A 25,201-nucleotide genomic window follows, 5' to 3' on the forward strand; every position below is an offset into this window, starting at 1 on the left:
GGTTTTAGAAATCTTGATCATGCGGTTATAAGGTTATAGTCAAGTGCCTAGTTTCCATAAAATCAATAATTATGAAAGGTGTCAGAAATCTTGATTATGGGGTTATAGTCGAGTGCTACTAAAAATGTTGTAATGCATTTCCTATATTTCTTTAAGGCATAGTCAAACAACAGTAATGTATTTCCCAAGTTGCATCTAAAGAGAAAGCTTTCTATGTCCCCCCTATAACATAGAAGTTCTATCCTCCTCCTACCATCCAGCCATCTATTTTTTATCAAGAGAGCCACTCACCATTCGATCTTAGATCTGACGTCTCAAAGTATTTTATTTTTAGTTTTTTTAATACAATTTTTTTTAATATGAAATTTGGTGCGTGCCATTTTCTCATTGGGGCACACCTATAAAAAAATATTAACAATAATTTTTCGATAAAAAATAATGACCAAAATACCCCTTGAAACTTGCAGAGGTATTTTGGTCATTTTATTTTATTAAAAATATTTCTTTTTTATATTTTTCGTTAGTGCGAGTTTAATAGAGGAATGGAGGTCTAAATTTGGTGTCAAAATAGTTCAAAGAAAAAAAATTAAAAATAAAATAGTGTAGAGACATGACATTGTGATTGGGACATTCTTAGCGCTCCATTCAAAATGGAAGGTTGGATAAGGTGGAGGATAGAACTTCTATATTGTAGTGGGAACATAAAAAACTTTTCCGCATTTAAATACTATCTAAACAGTAACAATCGATTGATATATTTCACGGACAATATATTTTCAGGTATCCAAACGACCCCTAAAATAACGAAAAAGGGGCCAAGCAATTGAGAGACTGAAACGACAGCCAAACAAAAGGAAAAAGAGAGTGAAAGTGACAATGCTGGCAGGATGAAACTTCCAAGTTACAAACAATTAGAAGATAGGAGTTCGGGGAGCAGGTGCAAACAAATGGTCACATTGGCCATTATGTACTGGCTAAAGCACATATTGCATCTCTCTCTCTCTCTCTCTCTATAGCAAATGTAGTGACTGCAACACAGTGGACCTTTCACTCTCATTGAGAGTACTACTCCAAGGTCATCTATCCTATTACTACTTCACAAAATTCGTTTCCTTTCTCTTGTTAATTGTTTGCACAATATTCCATTGTAATTGCACCATAAATACAAATACTTTGATGAGTTTGATCCCAATCCACTTGAGACCGTGTGTGAAGGCCACAAAACCAGTAATCACTTCAAAGGCATATGATATAAGTTACCAGGAAATCCCTCAGTCATGTTTCATCCTTATATTGTAGTGTCGTTCCAGCCGATTCACGGAGCCATCTGAAATTATGGCTTCAATCATCTCATATTTCTTATAGAATGCTCTCAGTCTCTCCTCTTGGTGCTGCGCAAGCTGCTTCTCTTCTTTCATTTGTTCCTACAAGGCGAGAGAAATGAAATGCAATGCTTATTACTCAATTTAGTGGCTACAAACATGCATTTCAGCATTTGGGTAAGTTCAGGTTTTGTCATTCTCCAAGGACCATGTGAGACTAGACTACCCTCGAGGAGGGGAAGAAATACAGTCCAATGGACCATGGGAAACCATGATCTATTGGGTCCTACTCTCTTCCCAACATACAGTGATAGAAAGAGAGTAGGATTCTGCATAAGAGAGTAGGACTCTGCATAAAATGGTATGACCGATATGGAGGGTTCCAAACTCTCTTTTTCATGGTCTATCATTTTATTAGATGGTCATGATCAGGGTCATGACCCGAGTGGACTATGCCTTTCCATAGTCCGTCCAACTAATGTATACTTCCTTACCACCATATTGAGAGTATCTGAAAGGGAGGCACCTAGAGCAAAAAAGAAGCCTCAGCTTCATGCCTCCTTATCATATGTTTCAGCCTCTTCACTACCATGAAATTGGGTTCAAAGCGTGAGACCCACCGTGACTTAGTGCTTTGACCTGGATGATTTGGCCGATCGCTAAACATCTCAGCCTGTGCTATCCTTGCTCTCACAGGCCTTGGCATCCCAGTCATCATGAAGGGAAAATCGGACAATCCAGTGATTACGCCTTGTGCTTGCTTCTCATTCTCCATCTCCACTAAAGCACACTGATCGTTGTCCCTTGGTTGTGTATAGTTTGGTAAGAATTCTATAGAGATGACTTTACCGAACTGCCCAAGTGCCTTTGTTAACACTGAAATTGTATCCTTTGGTAAAAGATTGTCGAGGAAAACAGTCCTCTTCACTTTATCCTCAAATTCAATGTATTTGCCTTGTGAGGAGGTGGTGGTCTCCATATGAGTTTGTTGAGAGAAATTCCTTTAGCTCTAAATGCACAACACAGATAAACATGCATTCATATAACAGAGAGAGAGAGAGAGAGAGAGAGAGAGAGAGAGAGGCAAACCCGGATAGTATTAAAAAGCATGCTTATGACTGAGAAATTTATTCCTGCCTAGCATCAATGTTATATAGTTCACCATCATAGGTACCAATGTGAATATAATTGATTATGGTAGGTGTTTGTGTCTACTTCAAATTTTGCTTGCATGCTTCATTTCAGGTATATCTCCTAAGTCCTAATTTTGTAAATTGTGACATTCCCTGTATATCATGATTCTCCAATATCCAGCCATTGATTCATGTTGCTTCTAGCAAAGATACCACACTTCAACACTGTCCTATGAATTACCAAACACAATGTTAGAAGTGATTAAGTGTCTCCAATATCCAGCCATTGAGTCATGCTGCATCTTGCAAAGATACCACACTTCAATACTGTCCTATGAATTACCAAACACTGATTTTAGAAGTGATGAAGTGATAAAATCTAGGTGAATGAAAACCCAAATAACTTAAAGGCAGGATCATAATTCATAAGACGACTTTTGCAAAGATACCACACTTCAACACTTCTGTTTATTATTACCACTTTTGTAGTCCTTACTCCCTCATATATGGCAAGAGACTACAAATTCATAGCCCGCCCTTCCCACTAATTCAGCTCAAATTTCTTAGCGAATAATAAACCATATTATCATATTAAGCACATCTTCGATTTTGGACAATGTGAAATGTGTTTTTTTTTCTTGATAATGTAACAACGTGAAATGTGTTCGACATAAGGTTGAAAACTGTGACCCATCATGGCAACCACCATCGCCAAAAAAATCCATCAATATATCTGAACAGTCACCGACATAGTTTTACAAACACTGCCATTAAAACTAGAGTGTTCAGGCAACAGAGGAATATAAGAATTTTTCAATGTATAAAAACTTTTGAGTTTTGACAACAAAAAGAGAACTTCACTTATGTACTTTTTTTTTTCAGGATAGTTAATTGGTGTATTAAGAGTGGGAAGGGGAATACATCGTATCTGCGAGATCGCCCACCGGCCGGGCTTCTTGTCAAAAAAATGAGCTAGACCAAAAAGGGCCAATACAAAAAATGAGTGGGGCTTATAAAAGTGCCCATTACAGAAGAAATACATAAGTAGCCAGTGGTTCCCAAAAGTCAGTGACCACAAAAAAAAAAAAGTGTGGGACCCAAAGGAATATCCAATTGTTTCCCAGACGAGTATATAACTTTATGGGCAGCAGGTACAGATTTGGTCTGGGACTTGGGGGCCAGACCCTGTGATATATCCCATGAAATAGAAACCTAAGTTAAGTGCAACTGCAGGGCCAATTGCACTAAATTTTGACTTGAGTTCCCTCGCAAAACAAGGTTCCCTCAAGCATGTATTTGTCACTAGAAACAATGTAAGCTTACTGTTGAGAGCATAATTAGGGCATTGCGACAGTGCCAAGGTCAAAGTCCATCATATTGGATGGAGGCTTTCCAAATTAATTTATGACCATTCTCATGATCGAAGTGGTTTCATCTGAAGGAGTAAGTGGATGAGACATGAGGCACTGAAGCCATGGAGAATTGATGGTTTCCTTTTTGTCAGCTTCTTAGAGAGACAAATGTGATTCTTGAACTTGTTCATATGGTTGTGGCGTCCAAAGATGAGTTTTATGTAGGGAATAATACCACTCCTAGTACAATTTCACACTTGCATATCCACTGAATCACATATTCTGCCTGATTATACTAAATGTTTTCTCATGAATAAATATGCCGTTGCTTATCTAAGTGAAATTTCCAGGGCAAATATTATTACTATTGTCTGTTTGCTGTAATTCTGAGCAGACTTACATGACCACAAAACAACCAATCTACTGAAGCAGCTGACCAAATAAAGGATAATAAAACAAAAGGACATGGTAGAAACCTATTATATGCACAAATGAAGTCAATATAAAACTTAGAAAAAAAAAGTTATTACACAATTGAAAAAGAAACAAAAAACAACAAAAAAGGAAAAATGTAGGCCTCATATATTGCAAAAGCACTCCTAATACCTCAGTTGCACGTTGTGGCTTCCATTCCTGACAACTTCAAAAACCACTAACCATTTCAAAAATGGGTAGGGGCTTGTATTCCCCAATTGAATTACCCCAAAAAAACATATATATATATATATATATATATATTGATTTCAAAACCAAAGCCAATACTGCTCGGGGAGCACTATAGTAAGCACAGAGCACACATTGAAGATGATGATAATAAGATGGTTACAAACATTAATCCAAATTAAAACTGGGAATATAATGAAGGAAATATGTGAATCCAAGCTGTTTGTTTCCCATTTAAGAATTCAGAGTTGAACGTCAATATTCGCATGATAAATGATTATCTTCAACTGTTTTGCACCAGATGATTATCAAGCAAAGAACTGCGAGTTGCACTTCAGTAGATCATATGATTATCTTCAACTGTTTTTACCAGTTGAAGATAATCCATTGTTTTTTAGCAGGTGATTTTCAAGATAAAAACTTAACCTCTAACTTCAATAGCTCTACGTGATTATCTTCAATTGTCTTTATCAGTAGATTCTTGAGACCAATGTTATCATTCCCATATTAACCGGACTCAATTGGGCAATTCCATCATAGCATTAAAAAGCAATCTTATCATTTAATAGTTAATTTTTTACTTAATTTCCACCTTAATATGACATCGTTGATTGCCAACATAGGCACCAATGCCAATATCATTGTTCACAATGTGTTTGTAAGTGTGAAAAAATTCTTGCTCACATGCTTCATTCAGGTATATCTCCCAACTTTCCCATGGCAACTGTGTATCATGAACAATCTTCGGCTATCATCATTTTCCAACATGAGACAATCGATTCATTAATTTAAAAAATTGGTCGAAGAACACAATAGTTCATCGATCTTCAATGATATAGCACTGGTAATTTTATAAGTGATGAACTAATACAATCTAAGTAAATGCAGAAGCAAATAACTAAAGGCAGGACCATAATTCATGAGATCATTTGGGTTATACCTGAAGTCTAAAACACAAGAGCAATGCATTTGGTATTTAGAGATTAAAATCCAATAATCAACAGAGAAATCACAAATGCATAACCATTTATCTGATGAAGCAAGGTATTTTGTTATTTAGAGATTAAAATCTCAATACTCAACAAATAAATCACAAATGCATAACCATTTCTTCGATGAATGTACTCGATTAGTTCAATTCGCAAAGGAAAGTATATTCTGCAGTGAAAACAATTTCTAACATCAATAACAATACTTCAATAACAATAAAATTTCTAACATCAATAACAATACTTCATCAATCATAGTCACGTCATAAAACTTCAATAAATAGGAATGCTGAACAGAAAGCTTTTGCATCTAATAGCAAATCCCATTGAAAATTCCTTTTGGTATCACTAAACATCGTACATTGTGTCGTAATAGCAAATGCCATTGAAAATACTCTCCAAAGTTTGAACAAACCAAATCCTCCCTTCTGAGAGCGAGAGAGTAAAAAGTACGTCAAGGAAACTCGGTTTAATGCGTGAATTGAGAGAGAAAGTATGGCACCTACGAGTGTAGAACAAGAACAGTATACGCTTGGGTTTACAATGGGTGTGGTTTGCATAAGGTTCAACCTTAATCAATCAAATGTTATTATAAATGTAATTTTGGTGTAAAAAATTGATAAGACTGATAATCTATGTTGATATCTAATTATAAAATTTTAAACTTCAAAAATAGTTAAAATCAAGTAGATTTATAAATACATAAAAATCTTGAAAATAGACGGTCGAGATAATTTGTGGCAAGATAGACTATTTATAAGACTCAAAATATTTTTCTTTTTTTTATATTCATACATATCGATGTTGAAATGATTAATTATATGGTTTCCAACATCAAACCAACCTTTTATGATGGATTTTTTAAATGTACTTTAATTCTATTTTAAAGTTGCAACTTTATAAAAAAAATTTCCTATTATAAAACAAATGCATGTAACAAGTGCTTAAAAATTTATTATCTTGATCTCGAAATGTATTGATATATTCATCATCGTCAGAGCTTTTTTTAACTCATTGGGATCGATTACACAAATCCTGATCAGTTTTATTAAGAGTTATGCCATCAATAAGGTCATAAATATTTGTATTTTCTAACTACTTCCAATCATGTCGTTTTGGCTCTATCATTTGCCCTTATTGAGCCTTCCACTTGAACTAACTCGTACCTCCTAACAAATGTTGTATTTAAGTCAAGCGTCACACATAACCAATCCACCTAAGTTTATTTTCTCTTATCTTATTACCAATTGATGCCACACTTAAATTCTCCTGAATGTATTCATCTCAAATTCTATCATTTCTTAATTTGCCACTCATCAATCTCAACATCTTCATATCAGCTACACTCATTCTACAGATATGTTATTTCTTGACAGTCCAACATTCCGCCTCATAAAAGCATAGCTGGTCTCACAACTGCCTTATAAAATTTGACATTCAGCTTCATTGGTATGGAACAATCATATAAAAATCTAGTTGCACATCTCCACTTTGCCCAACCAGTTTTAAATTTATGTGCGACATCTTCCTCAATATCTCAACTTTATTGAATTATCAACTTAAGATATTGCGAGTATGCTCTTTTTGGTATTTATTAGTAGTCAGTCTTAACTACTTACTCGTCTCTATTCCTATTCTCATTAAACTTGCATTTCATGTACTCTATCTTAGTCGGATTAATTTTAAAAACTTTAGACTTTAACTTTGTGTTGATGCCGTTTCGAGTCTTATCGAACAATATACACCACAAATACCTCATCTTGTAGGTGTTTAGTTAAGTTGTCCATAACTAAAATACAGAGGCATGGGCTCAATGATGACCCCTAAGTAGACCAATTGTTACTGAAAATTCACTCGTCTCTCCACTGGTTGTTCACACTGACGTACACTAGTTAGCACTCCCTTGTACATCTCTCACCAAGTTGATGTAGTATTTGGAGAATTCTTCCTTTTCCAACACTCACTAAATCAAATCTTGAGATACTCTATCATAAGCTTTATCTAGAAAATGTGTCTTATTTATCTAGACAAATGCTTAAAAATTGTCAAATTTATCATCTCGACCTCGACATGCATTGATATAAATAAAAAATTTTGAACTTTTGAAATTGAATAGTTTTAATGTATTATGTAGATTGTTTATTTTCCAAAAATGTACTGGTCATCTCAACCTCAAAAGGAGTGAGTTAGTTCAAGCAAAAGGTTAAAAAAGAGTAAGGGATAACGCCTAAAAAGATATGGAAGGAAGTAGTAGGAAAAAATATAAAGACTTATGGCCTCACTGAAGGTATGGTCCTTGATAGAGCAGAATGAATACGACTCATTTGATTATTGAATATCTACCATAAACCACGTCTTACAAATTTTTTTTTAATATATAAAGCAGCAACCTTTCTATAAAAAAGGTGTGGTAATCATAACTATTTATTTTAGTAAGATGGTATAGACTTTAATATTAATTTTTAAAATATATTTAATTGTGAGATTATTTATAAAATATGTTAAATACTGATATTATCTCAAGACAAAGGATGCGGTATGTATGAGGTGATAATGTTATACAATCGAAGTAAGGTGCACCTCTAAATCTTGTAAAAAATGTAATTTTGGTGTTAGAAAAACCCTTATGATATCTAAAAGTGTGTTTGTCACTGCTTATAAAATTTAAAATCCCAAAAATAGTGTACATCAATTAAAAAATTTGAAAATGGATGGTCTACATAATTTGTTACAGGCATTATTTTTAATGACTTCAAATATTTTTCTCATATATATACATCTCGAGATTGAGATGATCATAGGGTTTCTAGTGTTGGAATGTGGATTTCTAAGGTGCACCCTATTTCTATATTACACCCTATGTAAACTTTTTCTATACACAAAAATATTTAAAATGTGAGTAAGATGAGATACAAGCTGCCTAGGCCAAGCAATGGACCTGGCCACGGCTTGCTTCAGTACTTTGGAGGCCAAAGGCCAATCGCTAGATGGGCTGGCTTGTACTACTAATAAATTTTCAAGGCATATAAAAAAGGGAAAGTATACAAAGAGACCATTTATTTTTGGTATAAGGCAGGCATAATTAATCTTACCATTAGATATAAAATTAGATTGCTGCATTTATTCCATTGATCAAACTCAAATTTCATAATAAATTTTTTTGAATTTTTTGATACACTCATGCTATCAGATTTCACAACAGATAGTTGTAAATAATTGTGACATCCTTATATCAAAGGTAAATAGTCTCATTGCATGTAATTCCTGAAAATTTTGAAAAGAAGGATCCTATCCTAAGATTGTATATTTAGTTTCTCAAGCGTTAACCAACCAAGCCTGCTTGAGGACCTCATGATTCAATACTAGCATTTTTAGGAGAGAGGGACAGGGAGAGAGCATTCAGAGCACTGTTTTCATAGGATTTGATTGGTGCTCGAACCGGCTATGGGATTGGTCTATTTAAAATTGGTTTGACTAATGCTCTGACCGATCAAATCTTTTTTATATATAAATAATTAAAAATTCAATCAAAATAAGAGAACTATAGGTAAAACAATTGAGAGCTCGGTAAAAAATAGGAGATTATTAAAAAGATTATAATAAAAAATTCCAACTCGTGCAAGAAATTAAATATTAGAGGATTTTAAAATTTAGTAAATTAGATCCCAATTCCAACTTGAAATACGTAATCAAGAAGAACCAGGTGCGCCTTGTCCCCATTAAATAGAAAGAAAACGAGTGGTTCCAAAGAGAACAAAAGAAAATTTTAAATAAAAAAAGTATAGGAAAAAAATTGAAGAATGCACGGCAATATGGTAGGTAAGAAAAAAAATTCCTTTTGACATTTAGTGTAATGATTTCTGCGAAAATCTTGAGATCAGTTGCATTAAAGATTTTGCAAATAAAATATCCTGTGCAATCAAAAGGGAAACAGTGGGAAAAAAGGAAAAAAAATCAAACCAAAAAATCCAAAAGAAGCTACAAAACGGGCAGTTAAACCAGTTCAAGGTGTTAACCGCTGGTTTTGACCGGTTCTAAAAAACCGCCCAGTTTAGTGTCCATGCCAAACCGTACAGGATCTTATCACTGGTTCGATCCAGTTTTGATAACTTCAATTCATATAGAGAGAGTGAGAGAAAAGAGCAACACTTTGATGCATATGAAGTAACCAGATTCACACGCTTGAGATAACTGATAAAATGGCATGTGAGAGGGAGGGCTTGTGAGAAAGTCATTGAAATGGTAAGGGAAAGCACACTTGAAGCATGCATGCTCTTTGGACAAGACCAACTGACCCTAACACCTGCCTACACTACTATAAAAACGACCCACCCATAATTTTGTTGGTCAAGACTCTAGAGAGAAAGAGAGGGGTTGTATGTGAGAATCGCAGGAATTCGAACCAGCTCGAATACTAGTTCGGGTTTCCAAACTCCAAATGGTTCGATCTCCTCCGATGTCTCACCTCCAATCCGAAATTCTAGAGAGAGAGAGAGAGAGGTCTATCCCACATTCTAGAGAGAGAATCGCAGGAGATCAAACCTTTTGTGTAGGTTGGGATCCCAACTTCCAAAAGGTTTGGTCTCCTTGTATGTCTTTCTTTCATGCCAACTCCAATCCCAAAATGTTCAACCCATTGCTAGAGATTTTAGTGAATTTTATATTTTTTCGGAAGAGCTCCATTTTTTTTGTGCGTTGAAAGTGCAGAGACCCACAATAACAAATGTGTAGGATAATGTTGGGAAAAAATGAAAAAAGAAAACATATGTGCAACATCTTCAACTAGTTGTCTTCGATGAAAAAAAATAAAGAATACACAAATTTATGCATATTGTAAATTCTTTAATCGTAGTTGCACATATGAATGAATTTCCTAAGCTGAGAGTATCTATTAACAAATAAAGAGGCACTTTGATTATTCCATTATAAACGACCAGGGCCAAAAGAGATGGTTGAGGCCAATGTTCAAATAAGGGCTGTTACATGAACATAGAGGCCTCTGTGTTCACCAATGAGTTACAACCCATTACGATAACGGGGATCAGGATTCATGATACATGCAAAAATAGGGCCATACATGTAATAACGCCCGAAATTTATTTATTTTAGCTGAAAATGCCCTTCACAAAAACATTCTCACGTTGTGATATTGGTCTCGTTTCAGTTATTGGAAAAAGAAAACAACAGGATTAACAACTATTGTCCATTTTTCTTTTTCTTTTTTTTGGTAAAAAAAAACCTATTTTAAATAAAATTATATTTTTTCAATTATTTTCCCATGACTCTCATTGCTATTTTTCTTAAAAAAAATTGTTATTTTCCCATGAAATTTAATTGATTTAATTTGAAAATTGAAATTATGATTATCTAGTTATTTTCTATTATGATGTAAACCTTTAGGCATTTGCCACTGCCTACGGGAGAGGATAAGATTAAGATTTTGTGAGCAATCAGGCCTACGGAACACTGGTGCCAATGTCCCAATGCAAAATTTGAAAGAGCGACTATAGTTTGCTCCTGTTGGAACTCATTATACGGTTAGTCCCTCTAAACATCTCTTTCATTTGAGGCAGTAAGTTCACCATGTGCTCTAATAGACGAGCAGCACTATTATGCTGGCTCTTTTCTAAAAGGATAAAGTTTATATAAGCATGCAATCTTATAACGTAGAACTACGGATGTACTAAAAAATCCATCGAAAAAGGCAGCTTTAATGTTGAAAAATGCTTTGATTCATAATCTCGACATCGAGATGTATGACTATGAAAAATAAAAAGATTTTAAGTCTAAAAAATAGTTCATTTTATAACATATTATCTATACCGTATGCTAACTGCACCCATATTATAAAGGGAAAGCTTTCTATGCTTCCTCTACAATATAAAACTTATATACTTCTCCTTATCCAACCGTCCATTCTGAATGGAGGGCTAAGATTGCTCCAATCACAATGTCACGTCTCTACACTATTTTATTTTTAATTTTTTTTCTATAAACTATTTTGACATCAAAATTTGGACGTCCAATCCTCTATTAAATTCGTACTAGCAAAAAAATATAAAAAAAATATTTTCAATAAAATAAAATGACCAAAATACCCCTGAAAATTTCAAAGGGTATTTTGGTCTTTATATTTTATAGACAAACTATTTTTAATATTTTTTATAGGTGCAACCCAATGAAAATATGGCACGTACCAAATTTCATATTCATACAATTTTTATAAAAAAAATTAAAAATAAAATACTTTAAAACGTCGGATCTAAGATCAAACAGTGAGTGGCTTGCTTGATAAAAATTGGACCACTGAATAGTAGGGGAAGGATAGATCTTCTATGCTGTAAAGCAAGTATAGAAACCTTTCCCTACTATAATACCATACACTTTTCATACAAGGAGGTGAATACTCTTTGCCATTGGACGTGAAATCCGAACTCCACACCATCAAAATTTTGAAGTCCTCTTACTCGTATCTCTCTCTCTCTCTCTCTTTTCTTTTGCAAGAACAATACATTTCAAGAAAAGAGTGGGTACACTTGTGGTATAAAGTCGGTCATTCCTAGCCATCAAAGGTGAAATTGGATGCATTTATGTAACACAAATCAAATGGCACGCATTTATATACCAGACACTATTTGAATACTAAAAACACCACCTCTGTCAATTCTTTTTCATTTTTTGACTAATTTGTCCCATGCTCAACCCCAGTTTAAAATGTAAAGAATAAAGGATCTAACTATAAAAAGAATTCCACATAAGTAGGCCTCAATGTATTTCCAAATGTCTCTTTTTCAATATCCGAATTTTGGGAAGGTGGACGGTACAAAAGGTCGTCACATGAAGGCTTTTAAAAGTGCTATTAATTTCTTTTTCCTTTACACCAGCCGGGTAGAGGGCAGCCGTAGGTCGATGAATTGAGAAAGATAGGATCTCCCTTCTCACTTCTTATTTTTTTGATAATGGATCTCCTTTCTCATTATTTTAACCACCAAAACACAAAGGGCAGGATCCACTCTCATTACCAAACAGAGATGGTGCAAAATCATAGAAAAAGAAAAAAGACGTAGAGAAAATGGGGGAAAAATTAACAGAAAACATAACTAGGTTTTAAAATTTGTAAAACTTGTGGCAAGAAAGCATTAAGATGTGGTAATGGAAAACAAGTTGGACGCTCAGTAAGATATATTGATGTATCAAAACAAGTTGGAACATCAATAAGATATATTGAAGTATCAAATACTTAAAGAGAGGACCACCACCCGCGTGAGGGTAATATACAGATTAGATGGTATACAATGAGACTATTCACCATTGGCCCCGAGCACTCTTTTAAAATTGGGCAAACTGGGTTGTGGCATTGATTTTGCTCCGCCTGAGAAAAATTTCCCCCGGAATTTGTACAAAGAAATTACACACCCCAACCGTCCAATTTTATATTTGACAACTAGGGGGCATGGCATTTGTGATCTTTGGGCACAAAGGGTGGCAGTCTCAATGTAAAAAAATCCCTGTACGAATAACTAAATGAATCAGCATCAAGTGTAAAAATATGATAAAGGAAAAAATTAATTCTGAAGAGATGCAAAAGAACAATCAAGAAAAAAAAAATGCCCTACTTGTAGAATTGAAAATCAAGTTCTGGTGTCAATAGGTGAAGATGCAAACAAAAGGCGAAGTAGAAATGGGTGCATCACATACTCGTGTAAGTATACTCTCCCTCTTTCTCATTATGTAGGGGGTAGTGCCTCAAGAGGTCATCCATCCCCATTTTGGGGCACAAAATTCATTTACTTGCACTTCTTGCATGCACAATATTTCAATCTAATTGCAAAATAACTTGTATCAACATGAACATATACCTTCCACAAAAGGAGTCATTCAAACACATCCATCTCCATTGGAGTCTACCAAATGTGCGAAGACTGACGACCACCGAAATGATTTACAGTTACTTTCAGGGCATAAAAGAATTGTTACTAGAGATTAGAAAACTTAAGTCTTCATATTGATTCATGGTGTCGCATCTATTAGAGTATGATCTATTAAATAAAAAATGATCCATTCAATTAAAACTATTCAATTGAAACACATTTACAGGAGTCCTACATAAGTGAGGATCACATAAATTAATAAGTATTCTCAAGCATAAAAAAATTTATTGCCAGACATCCTCAGCCATCAACAGTCTTCATATTGTAATGTCGACCCAATCGACTCAAAGTACCATCCAAGATTATGCCATCTATCATATCATATTTCTTAGAACTCATTTTCAACGTCTCAGCTTGGTGCTCTGCAAGCTTCGTTTCTTCATCCGATTGATACTACATGCAAAGAGAGACAATGAGAGAGAAAATTAAAAGCAACCCTTATTGCTCAAATCAGTAAGCTACCAATATACAAATCCAAAGAACATTCCGGCATTTGTACATCACAAATGAGTGACATTACCCCGTCGATTAAGTCCATAGTTTCTCTGGTAAGATAACACCAATCACAAACAAGGATTTGCATTAAAATCCCTTGTTATAACCACATGTATGCTAGATGGATTATGGAAAACCATAAGGTATTCGGATCATGACTGTCTAATGAAATATGAAATACAATGATAGAGATTAGGATCCACTAGAACACTGCATGACAAAAGTAGATTCCACACTCTTCATCATCATCAAGCATTCATTGAATGATCCTAACCCCAAAGGATTGCACCTTTTGTCTTTTTTGTAATTAATCAGGCTATGGCAGTGATTCAAAAACATGGACTCGGGTTTGGAAATGGACAGGGCCTAAGCCTGAGTAAGCCAGTTCAGCTAAGTTGAGACTGCGCGACTTGGTTGACTATACATGAACTAACATGATAACGATAGGAACTGATGAGACTCAGCCGGTTCCATAGGTTCTTCAACAGGACCTGGCACCCAGTCAGGTCTTAGAGACTTGGGGAAGTCAGCCTGAGTCGGTAAGCTTTTCATCCATTGGGCTTTAGTATACTTCCCTTATCACCATAGAAAGGAAACAAGTATGAAGAATCACTATCCTAAAGGTAGGTACCTTGAGTAACAATGAAGCCTCAGCTGCATGTCTTTTTGTAAGATGCTTTAGCTTCTCTGCCACCATGAAATCAGGTTCTGAAGGTGGGACCCATCGTATCAGGATCTTTCGTTTTGGAGGACATGGCCTCTCACTGAACATCTCAGCCTTCGCTAGCCTTGCTCTCACAGGCCTCGGCATCCCCCCTATCATGAAATAGAATGAGCTCAATTCAGTAACTATGCTCTTTGCTTGCTTTTCGTTCTCCATCTCCACCAATGCACATTGGGTATCATCCTTCAACTTTGACTCTGTGTAATTTGGTAAAAAATCAGCATTGATCACTTTCCCAAATTGCCCGAGAGCCTTTGTTAGGACCGAAATAGTAATATCCGATGAAAGATTATCAACAAAAACCGTCCTCTTCACTTTCTCTTGGAATGCATCGTAATCCTTTTGAGAGGTGCTAGTGGTCCCCATAAAAATTTGACGATAGAACTTCAAAAGCATGAAGCAAATCAGCAAGTATCCATAGAAAACACAAACACACACAGCAACATATTGATCCATAGACATACAACACACATATAGATGCATTAAGATATGTGTATGCATTTGTGCCCAAATCAAGCTCATAATTCATTATAATTGACCATATATGGTAGAAGATGATACTTACTCTTCAGACATTATCACTCAAGTGCATAACAGATGTACTGAATTGTGATACTTTCATTAATGGAATATTCATTATTACCCTTAAGAACAAGAACTTTACAGAGGATATATCATGTGCTAGTTTTAGGGCCTGATCTATTTACCTTAAAGAATAGATTTGAACCCAAACCAAAACTGGACTTGTTGAGCCCAATTTCCTTTTTTTTATTGTTTTATGCAATGTATGATACAAGAACATGGAATTAGCTTCAGGTTCTTTGAGTTCAATTGCAATAATTGGGTCAATACCTACATTTGATCCAAACTTCCATAACTAATTATAATAACAGAGCATATAACATCCAGTCCAACATGGAAAAAACTTAAAAAAGAGGGAAAAAATGGAGCAGAAAAACAAAGCATGATTATCATAACCTCACTTAAAAGGGACCATTGATTAGAGCCGACATATCTGGACCAATTATAACTAATACAAATATATCTCCATCAGACTAAAAAGTTCAAAAGGTTAAAAAGAGAAAAAAATATATGAAGAAAAAACAAAAATGGAAAAACGTGAAAATGAACCACATAAATATTTCAAGGAAAACAAAACACATTCTAGACATATATCTTGCACTTCCTTGCCTGGGGCAAAGCATTGGCTTAGTTAGTGCCTCTCTCTCTGTATTGGCCTTGGCGCTCCTATTCTGATTTATTGCATAGCAATGTCACTCAGGGAATCATGGGACCAACGGAGTAGAAGCATTCGGATCCTACCTATTGCACCACCTAGGCCCACTGGTCGGATCCTATTGCATGCACCTATGATGGCCCACTGCTAACCGACCAAGAAGTTAGATTTCGTTCAGTAGGGTCAAAGATTGGCGACCAACTCGTTGGAGTCAGTCCCTTTCCATGGGAGGGCCAAAAGGAGTCCCCATAGAAGTTAGGTATAACGTTCAACTGGGCAGCACTACCAAAATAAAATACAACTTTCTTGCATTTACTATAAGACAACTGCATAACTACAATAAAATTAGCGACAGTGGGCAAAAGCAAATAAAAAAAAATTGATAAACATAAATTGACCCAAAAAAAAAAAAAGAAAACGATCCACTATAACGCAAACCCACAAAGAAAACATCAACCTGCTAGGATTTTTGTCATGCAAGAAATTCTTGTTTTTTTTTTTCTTGGGATGGGGGTGGGGGGGCGGGGTTTGGGTGGAGCCTCTAAGTAGTTGCTACGGTTTCTGAGAGAGAAGTGGTAGGAGAGGTACAGTCTTGGGTTTCTTTTAGAGAGAAAGGAGAGTTTCAATACATTGCATTTTTGTTTTTTGAGAGAGAAAGGAGTGACTTAGAAGGGGGCACATATGAGTCTAATAACCCAATATGCTAGTCTAAATAAATTATGAATATGATGTTATTTAAAATAATAAAAAAAAAGAGGGTTCCAGGACCTTGCACAATCACTTCACCTCCATCCCCAACCCCACTCAGCAGGCAGCTGGAGGTCTCTCTCGCTCTTTCTCTCTCTCTCTCTCTCTCTCACACACACTCGTGTGCGTGTGCATGCAAGCACGAACACACGCAAGCCTGCATGCCCACCCTCCCACATGCACGCACGCAGGCACCCACACACACACACACACATGCGAAATATGTTTATGAGCCAGCTGGCCTATGGAACAGCATAGGTCGGACGACCTAGACTCAATTTGAACACATCCAACAGCCACTGTATATGGTCAAGTGATTCATTTTTTTATTTCTATAAATTATATTGAAGTAAAATTTTGTAGAGAGGTGTGCTGAAGATACGTGCACATGGGGCAAGTACAAAAGAAGTCAAAGCTAAAGAAATAAACCAAAATGCCCCTGCCCCTATTACTGAACGTGACCTGTCCAGATCGTGGAATCTGGGCCACCTGGCCCATATTGTAGCATAGGCCGGCCGACCCATAAAATCCACACCACACAAACACAAGACACACCCCACAAACACACACACACACACAGAAACATACACATATAGAAACCGGATTGAAATTGGATAAAAACCTTTCTTCTTTTACATATTTGAAAACTAGATACATCCAACTTCAAGCTTATGGCCGATATATTACCTAAAAACATCAGGATTTGTCCATATTGTTCAATTGGACTTTATTCAATACACTGTAACAATATCAAAGCATATCGAGTTGGCCGAGGCCTCGAACAGAGATCTTGGTAGCTATATCCAATATTGTGACAGATTTTCAACCATGATGCTAACAAAATTGCTTCTATACCCTCATCTTTTAATGTTGAGAGTCTTCAGACAATTACTTGTGCACTGATAATGGTGCAACTAGAAAATCCAAACATATACTCGCCTTCTCTCATTTGGGAACTAAATTATCTTTAATGTCAGGCCCCCAACATATATAATTCAGGATTTCATCAATGCCAAAATTACATAAAATGTGACCATCACTGCATATGAACTTTTGCATATGAACTTAATCGGAACCAATTTCGAGAAATAACAGTAAAAGCATGATGAAAATAAAATTGCGGTTGTTTTAATTTTTTATTTTAGTATTCTTTTGTTTATTTTCCTCAAGAATAGGAAGAGAGATAGCATAAGTTAAAGTGGGGGGAGGGAAATTTTGGTGCATGACTTTGAGAGAGATAGGATAAGTTAAAGTGGGAGGAGGGAAATTTTGATGCGTGACTTTAAGTTAAGTAGGAGGAGAGAGAAAATAGGAGAAAGTATGTAGAAGAGAGAGAGAATTTTTTCTTCTAAAGTTTATTTAAAGGGAGATGTCCCTTCTTTATAAAGATCAGAGAATGATCAAAGAATGAAAATTCAGAAAAGTTGATCTTGTGAAAAGATGTGAACTGAGAAAAGTTGATCTTGTGAAAAGATCTGAATTGAGTAAAGTTGATCTTGTGAAAAGATCATTTTTGGGATGGATTCCCTTGCAGACCTTGAAAGAGGGCATATTCTTTAATCTTTTTTTGTTTTAGTTTTTCTCCCTGCATCAAAGTACCTGCACTCCTTCAATAAGGTTATATGCAATATAAAAATTTAATGTTCAATATACGATTAGAGCCTTCAAAATCAAAGCCCTTCCTTCCTGCAAATTCAGCTTCACTCGTCTACACTTAAGAATATCAGCATCTCACTATAATTATTAAGGGTGACACAAAGCTCTCTGAAGACAACTTTCACCTAGATGTCAATTTGCAGTGATTCAAAGCCTAAATCAAAGGTCAATTCGAGATCAAAGACCTTTATTTCTCTATTGCCTTTTCATAATTCAGATATTTCAGATTTCAAATCACGGATGAAAGCCAACAAGAAAAATCAATGACAAGTTTTATTTTCTGAAGTGCACTAGCTTTCTTTATTTCAATTATTGAGTCCTAGAAATCCTAAGGTAGGGAACCTAAGCAATCTTCTAGAAGTTTGTGGGCTCCATAAATTGTAAAGTTGAGAATCTTCAAATTTTAGTAGTTGTTTTCCTTGTTTTGCAAGTTAAGTTAGTTTCATAATTTTGTTTAGAGTCTAGAGAGTTTATTTCCATCAAAGGTTTAGTTTCTTAAAACTACAAAATAACTCGTTACCTAATTAAGCCGTAGAGGCCTATGGCCAAAACAATTCAAGTTTGATTAATAAAATTTGGGTTTCAATTGTGGTGAGAGCCTTTAGAGGAGAGATTCCTAAGCTCTTTTGTAGAGATAGGGGTGCCAATGGCCAGGGTTTGAACTTGGGACCTTAAATTCCCCATCCAATGGCAGATATGATCATATATATAATCTATGTTGTGTATGGAGTATGGACCATATAGTTATAGACCACAGTCCATATACCATGATTCTTCAAACTTCAAAATAAAAAATTAACTAAATATACTCTCTTCCGTGTTTTAACTTGGGAACTATTCCAATAAAAGGTGGTAAGCTCTACCACTATGAACATGATGCAGTGCGTTGAATAAATTGCATGATAAATCAACAAATCAAAACATAACAATCAAGAAAGCCACCAAAATCTGAAATTCTCTCCCTCACCTAAAATCTGCCCCCAGAATAATAACATTTTATAGTCCCCCAAAATTCTAAATTAAAAAAAAAAAAGGAAAAAAAAAAAGCCGACCTCAAATCCAACATTGTAAAACCTAACCTACATTGAACTCCCCCATTCCGCCATTGGAAACATATCAACATACACTTTGTCCCCTCCATCTGCTATTGGAAACCAATGTTTTGTAGCTCGCCCGAGTCGACTCGAACTCTGGCGAGTTACTCAAACTCACCGAGGCCGAGTAGGGGCAATTTCTGCAGGCAACTCACCCCACCCTTCTTAAGGAGGGAAAAATATAAAAAAACTGGAAATTTTTTTAAAAAATTGGAAACACCATCATATTAATTATAATTAGTTTTTTGGATGATTTTGATAGTTTTTAAGGTGATGGGGGAACTTTCATCATTTTTCCCTTTTTTTAGATTTTTAAGAAAAATTAAAGATCTAAATCAAAACTTTCAATAACCAATCTTCTATAGAGTGTTTTTCATCTTTTTAATCCTCCAATGTTTTTTACTACCCCTTTTACGTTTTTTATTATTTTAATTTTTTTTTTTTTGTCTTGTTTGGGGTTGTGCAGGACTTCGCCAAATCACTCGGCTTGGCCATGGGCCGAGTCAAGTTTCTGAACACCGTTGGAAACTATTTTCTCTCTCTAAAACTCCACTCAAACCTGGTCACTAAGCTCTCCCTCTCTAAACAACACCGACCCCCCCCCCCACAAAAAAAAGAAAAAAAGAAAAACACACCCTCTTTCACCCCTGCCTCAATGATGACAATTTTTAAATCTCCCACTTAGGGCTGGCAATGGGCTGGGCCAGCCCTGGCCCTATTAAGGTTAGGCCGGGTAAAACTTAGAAAACTAAATAAATAAAGGCTAGCCTGTGCTGGGCCGAGCCTGTCTTGGCCATGGTGCAGGCTCAGCCCAGCCCGACTGGCCCTCATATCACATGTTCTGGCCCAGGCCATAGTTTTTTAGGGCCAGAATACCAAGCCCATTGCCACCCCTTCTCCCACTCCCCATTTTTGTCGAACCCTCCCCTAAATTTTCTCCCACAAGAAGCTTTAAAAGAGAGAGAAAGAGCTAGAAATTAAATTTGCCTCACCTTCCTTCCTCTCTAAAATGTGAAGAAAGACAAAAAACGTGTCTACAAACTTCATTAAAATGAACCCTTTTGCAACTGCATCCTCTCCATGCTCCAACCACAAAAAAAAGATGCTTCAAAAACATCTCAACAATTTCCTTTGCACCCCAATTCATCCATATCCATTGTCCAGCTCCACAAAAACATCAAAGAATTCAAGCAAGTTCATATCCATCTCATCAAAACCATTTTTACAAAACAGAGTCATGCATCAACCCACCTTTATTCTCTGTCTAGATTTTGCAACCCCAGTGGCTTGGAGTACACCAACCTTCTTTTTCTCCAAAAAACCCCATTACTTTCACCTGCAACTACACCACGATTAGAGCTTACTCAAAGAGAGCCAACCCCAAATTGCTTTCTCTATAACCAAATTCTACAAAATGGGTTCTTCTCTCATGATAGTCACATGTTTCCCTTTGTTCTCACTGTATGTATCACAGTCATGGACATCTACCAAGGCAAGCAAGCTCAAGCTCATGCCATCAAGCCATTAATGGAGTCAAAAAGACCCTTTTATTACCCCTAAAACCCAATGGTGAAACCTTCTTAATCAGGGGTTGCTTGTTTTCCTCTTTTAGGAAATATGGCTGAAAAGTTCAGTCCCTCCTCCTTTACTGCCTCCTGCGATTTCCCCCACTCTGTTCCGTTAATTTTTAGAACAAATCATTAACATTCCCAATTTAAGATAGAAAGGAGTATCAAATGGAGTATGTAAGTTGCGTGTGCGTGTGCGTGTGTGTGTGTGGAGAGAGAGAGAGAGAGAGAGAGAGAGAGAGAGAGAAAAACAACTCGTGCCCTAAACTGGAGCATTCAATCTCACTATGTGCTCTATAGGCGTCTCAAAAACACATGTAGCAAGTAATAGGAGGCTCATTAGTCCCGCATCGAAGACCGCAAAGAGAATGGAACGGGTTAAGATTTATAGAAGCATAGGTGTTTAGTTTTAACAAGGCTATTAAACAAGAAAGAGTGTGGCTACATAAAGTTGGGTCAGGCTGGGCTCGGCTTTGGCTCCACCCAAAAGTTCAGGCCGAGCTTGGGAAAAAGGTTTGGGCCTGGGTAGGGCCCGGTCCTAGCTAAAAAAAATTGGGATGGGTTTAGCTGGGCATGGCCAGGCCAAAGCATGGCCTGTAGGCAGCCTTCTATAGATTGAGTGATTTGACACATTAGCCTACAATTTAGGCGAACCTCCCCTAAAGATTAGAACTCCTTTTCTTATTTTGGTAGAAAGATTCATTCTACAAGTCTAGCCTAGGATTATAAAGCCTCCCCTAAAGGTTAGAATACATTTTCTTCTTTTGGAGGAGAGATTCTACAAAATCCTAGCTTGTGGTTCGGAGATTCTCCCCATGCAAGCTTTGGCCTCTTCTTTCCCTCTTGTGGCAAAAATTCCCATCCAAGATTCCCTCAACCAAAATTGTCACCGTATTTGTACCACATCAAATCAACCCTTCCCAAGCCCTAATAACATAGCCCACCTCCTTGCCAAACTCGTTACCCATATCCCTCAGACCACCAACCCTAAATTAGCCCAAATCTTGGTTCATTGCTGACAAATCCGTCACTTACTTGCTGGACCAATTTCCCACCAACTTCAACCTCCTTAACATCCTATTAACCTAACCATAAGTGTTGCCCTGCTGAAGTCTATCCCTTCGTTAACACCTCCTTCCATCCTGCCCTATTTAGACCTTAAATCCTTAATACTCCTTAAGCAAAACCTTGCTCTCCCATATTTTTTGAAGTCCGCCTTGCTTGGTGCACTAATGTAGAAACCAAACCCCTTCGGTCCTACATTAAAGGGTATACTCCTCTTGAAGCCAAATCATCATATTAAGCAAATTCCCTTTTATTTCAAACAAGTATAATATGTTTTAAATGCAGGTTGAAACCATGACACATCTTTCTAAGCAACTTTCTCACCAAAAGAAATCGTCAACATCAATGTTCAATTGCTTGGCTTGAGCATGAGACTCAGGCCCTGCCCGAGCCAAGTAACTCAGGGGAGTTCGTGTGAACGTGCCCAGTGGTGTATCAGCCCAGAAAAGGGCTAAAATATATAAAAAAAAATGTTTTAAAAAGTAAAAAGCAATCAAAACAACAGGCAACATTAAAAGCCCATAGAAATATGGAAAAAAAAGATTGAATTTCGAAAAGAAATTGACTTATAGCTGGAAACAATTCATAAAAATCCAAAAAAAGGGAAAATAGAAAAATATAGCATATGATAAGAAAAACTCACAATGCATCATCAAAAACATCAGAAATATAAATAAATATTTATACAATGATTTTATGAAATTTTATATTTTTATAAAACAGAGTTTGTACCCTGGAACTCGGCTCAGCAAGATGCAGAGTCCAAGTAACTCAGCCGAGATCTAGAACTATGATCAACATATCTGAAGAGGCCAATGAAATACTTTTACTAGGATATTTGTCACTAAAACAACAACACAATCTAATTCATCATAGTTCAAAACCAACTAAAGAGAGCAACAGAGGAATTTTTCAAGCCAGAGAAAACTGAAGAGAGATTCTACATCACTTCCTAAGAACTTTTCAGACAAAGGGTTCACTACTTTATAGGCAATTAATGATTTGGGTTGGGATCAGAGGTTATGACCAAAGGAAGACAAACCTGAAGGCAAGTGCCAAGTTGATGACAATTACACCAAATTTTGACATAATCTTCCACATAAAACAAGGCCCCTTCGAGAGTGGACATCTGACTAGAAACACTGAAGGCTAGGTGCTGAAGACATTTAGGGCCTTTGGGACACCATGAATCCACTAAGGCCAAAGTCAAAACACTACATTGGTGGAAGGAAACTCTCAAAGCAAGTTATGGACAATCCGATGATCATATGTGTTTCATTTGAAGGAGAATGATGGGTGAGGTGAGTCATGATGCACTAAAGAAACGGAGGATTGATGGTTTTTTCTCCATTTCTTTCCTAGAGAGAAGGATGTGATTGTTGACTCTGTTCCTAAGCTGGGGCTCCTGCAAATGAGTCCTACGTAGGGGAATCAAGTGCAATTACTCCCTAGCATGTACACTATAGTATGTTCTTCCTGATTGTGCAATGAAGTTTATAATAAAAAAATCAAAGGAAAATGTCAATAGAATTATGTCCTGATTCATGGACTCTTGGTCACTAAGAACAACTAATTTATCACAAATAATTTATAACAAATAGAGATTAATGGAGAAGTATTACAGGAAATCCTACACACTTGCAAAAAGCAAATAAAATAATGTGAACAACAATGCTTAAAGAGCCCTACAAGTGCATACCTTGGTATACTATGGGGTACTCACTCTTTTTTAATATGGGGATGGATGAAGAGCACAAAGGTTAATCAAAAGCAAATTTAAGAATATAATGAAGGACATGTGTGAGTTAGAATTGTACCTTGCCTATTTAATTATTCAGAGTTGCACTTTAATAGCTCTATATGGTAATGTTCATGATGTATAATCAATTTTTATACCAGTTAATTCTAGACACTGATTTTGTTATTACTATTTCAATGAGAATATGCACTTTCCTTCAACCAGATCTTTAATTCAGGAATTGTATAACCAAGTGTTTAATTCGGACTCCATTCCCAACTTGCTTTTATGTTATAGTTCATCAACGCACCGATGCAAGTATAATTGTTTGCAAAAAGTCTTTTGTGTCAACTTAAAAAATTGACAGCATGCTTCATTTCAGGTGGATCTCCTAATCTTGCAAATGCTATTGCATGCCATAAGCATCACCCAGTTATCATTTTTCACAGTGTTCAACAATTAATGAACTTGGTAAAGAACAAAATACTTTACCGCTGTTTTATGGAATAGCATTGATAATTTTTTTGAAAGTGTAAATAGCATTGATAATTTTAAGTAATTAACTAATAAAATCTAGACCAACGAAGAAGCAGTCGGAACATCATTGGCAAACGCACTCATGGCTAACTGGAATATGAAAGCAAGGTATTTTTCGGATTAAATCTCAACACTTAACTAGAAATTACAACTCCATAACATACTGATAAGTGAACTTGATTCTCTCTTCATGAAAGGTCAAAATCTTCAGAGAAAAGCTTATTTTTGCACTGAAAAGATTGAACAGACTGATTATTTACAGATTTCGGCAAGATAAGAAAAGAAAAGAACTAAGATAATAAGCAGTTCATATACTTCATAAAGTTCACAAAATATGCAGAAAATTCTCCACAAAAACAATTCTACATACCACCAAATACGTATTCCTTATGGAATCAAATCATTTGTTTGCTAATGTACACGACATCGAACAGAGGAACAATTTCTCAAGTTATCAGTAGACAAATAACCATAGAACTCATGAGAGAGAAGTAGAGAGAGAATGAATGGAAAAAATAGAAAGAGGGGGAGAGAATTCCTCCATGAACGATCTAAAACAAGACTAAGCAGAAAACAAAGGTACTGTAAATTAACTCAAAAAAGGATACCTCACTGAGACTTTTGGGAGAGAGAGCAGTATCCTTAAGGGGAAGAAACAGTTTTTAGCCCGTTAGGGTAAAACCGGTTCAACGCCAAGTTGGATGCAAGAAAAAGGTAAAGAGCAATTTGGAAATTTCATTTATCAAAAATCCAAACATGGAGGCGCCTTATTTACGGTTTTGCTCCATTGCATCGACAACAGATTATGAAACGATTTTATGCTACCGCGAGACGAAATAGTACGGTTGCTCCCTCCGTTAAAACTCTTGCTAATAGTATTTTAAGATCAAAATATGGGGCTATGCCCTACTCGACCCACTTTTTTCCAAAAATACTCTTGTATTGTACAA

General features: G+C 36.1%; 1 protein-coding gene and 1 non-coding gene across 4 annotated transcripts; both read right to left on the bottom strand.

Moving 5' to 3' along the window:
• Nucleotides 1-1,094: 1,094 nt before the first annotated feature.
• On the bottom strand, nucleotides 1,095-5,890 carry LOC18429530 (ASI1-immunoprecipitated protein 1). Its single transcript, XR_016051867.1, has 3 exons — nucleotides 5,821-5,890; nucleotides 1,849-2,331; nucleotides 1,095-1,424 (listed from the first exon to the last, which is right to left on the bottom strand). It is a non-coding gene; the product is annotated as an ASI1-immunoprecipitated protein 1 (transcript).
• Nucleotides 5,891-13,442: 7,552 nt separating this feature from the next.
• Nucleotides 13,443-24,992, bottom strand: LOC18429531 (ASI1-immunoprecipitated protein 1). 3 transcript variants are annotated; one of them, XM_088861599.1, is made up of 4 exons: nucleotides 24,622-24,923; nucleotides 24,416-24,481; nucleotides 14,517-14,806; nucleotides 13,443-13,783 (listed from the first exon to the last, which is right to left on the bottom strand). In XM_088861599.1, exons 2-4 carry the CDS (start codon nucleotides 24,441-24,443, stop codon nucleotides 13,631-13,633), a joined length of 471 nt encoding a protein of 156 aa, XP_088717725.1. In that variant the 5' UTR covers nucleotides 24,444-24,481; nucleotides 24,622-24,923; the 3' UTR covers nucleotides 13,443-13,630. The 3 variants fall into 3 exon arrangements, with proteins under 3 accessions (XP_088717725.1, XP_006838880.1, XP_011621608.1); XM_006838817.4 differs by lacking the exon at nucleotides 24,416-24,481 and having other exon boundaries at nucleotides 14,517-14,993; nucleotides 24,860-24,992; XM_011623306.3 differs by lacking the exon at nucleotides 24,416-24,481 and having other exon boundaries at nucleotides 14,517-14,993; nucleotides 24,622-24,992.
• Between the last annotated feature and the right edge of the window lie 209 nt (nucleotides 24,993-25,201).

Source organism: Amborella trichopoda, chromosome 3 (genome assembly GCF_054954075.1).
Source record: "Amborella trichopoda isolate Santa Cruz 75 chromosome 3, AtrichopodaSantaCruz75HAP2 v2.0, whole genome shotgun sequence".
Taxonomy (NCBI): domain Eukaryota; kingdom Viridiplantae; phylum Streptophyta; class Magnoliopsida; order Amborellales; family Amborellaceae; genus Amborella; species Amborella trichopoda.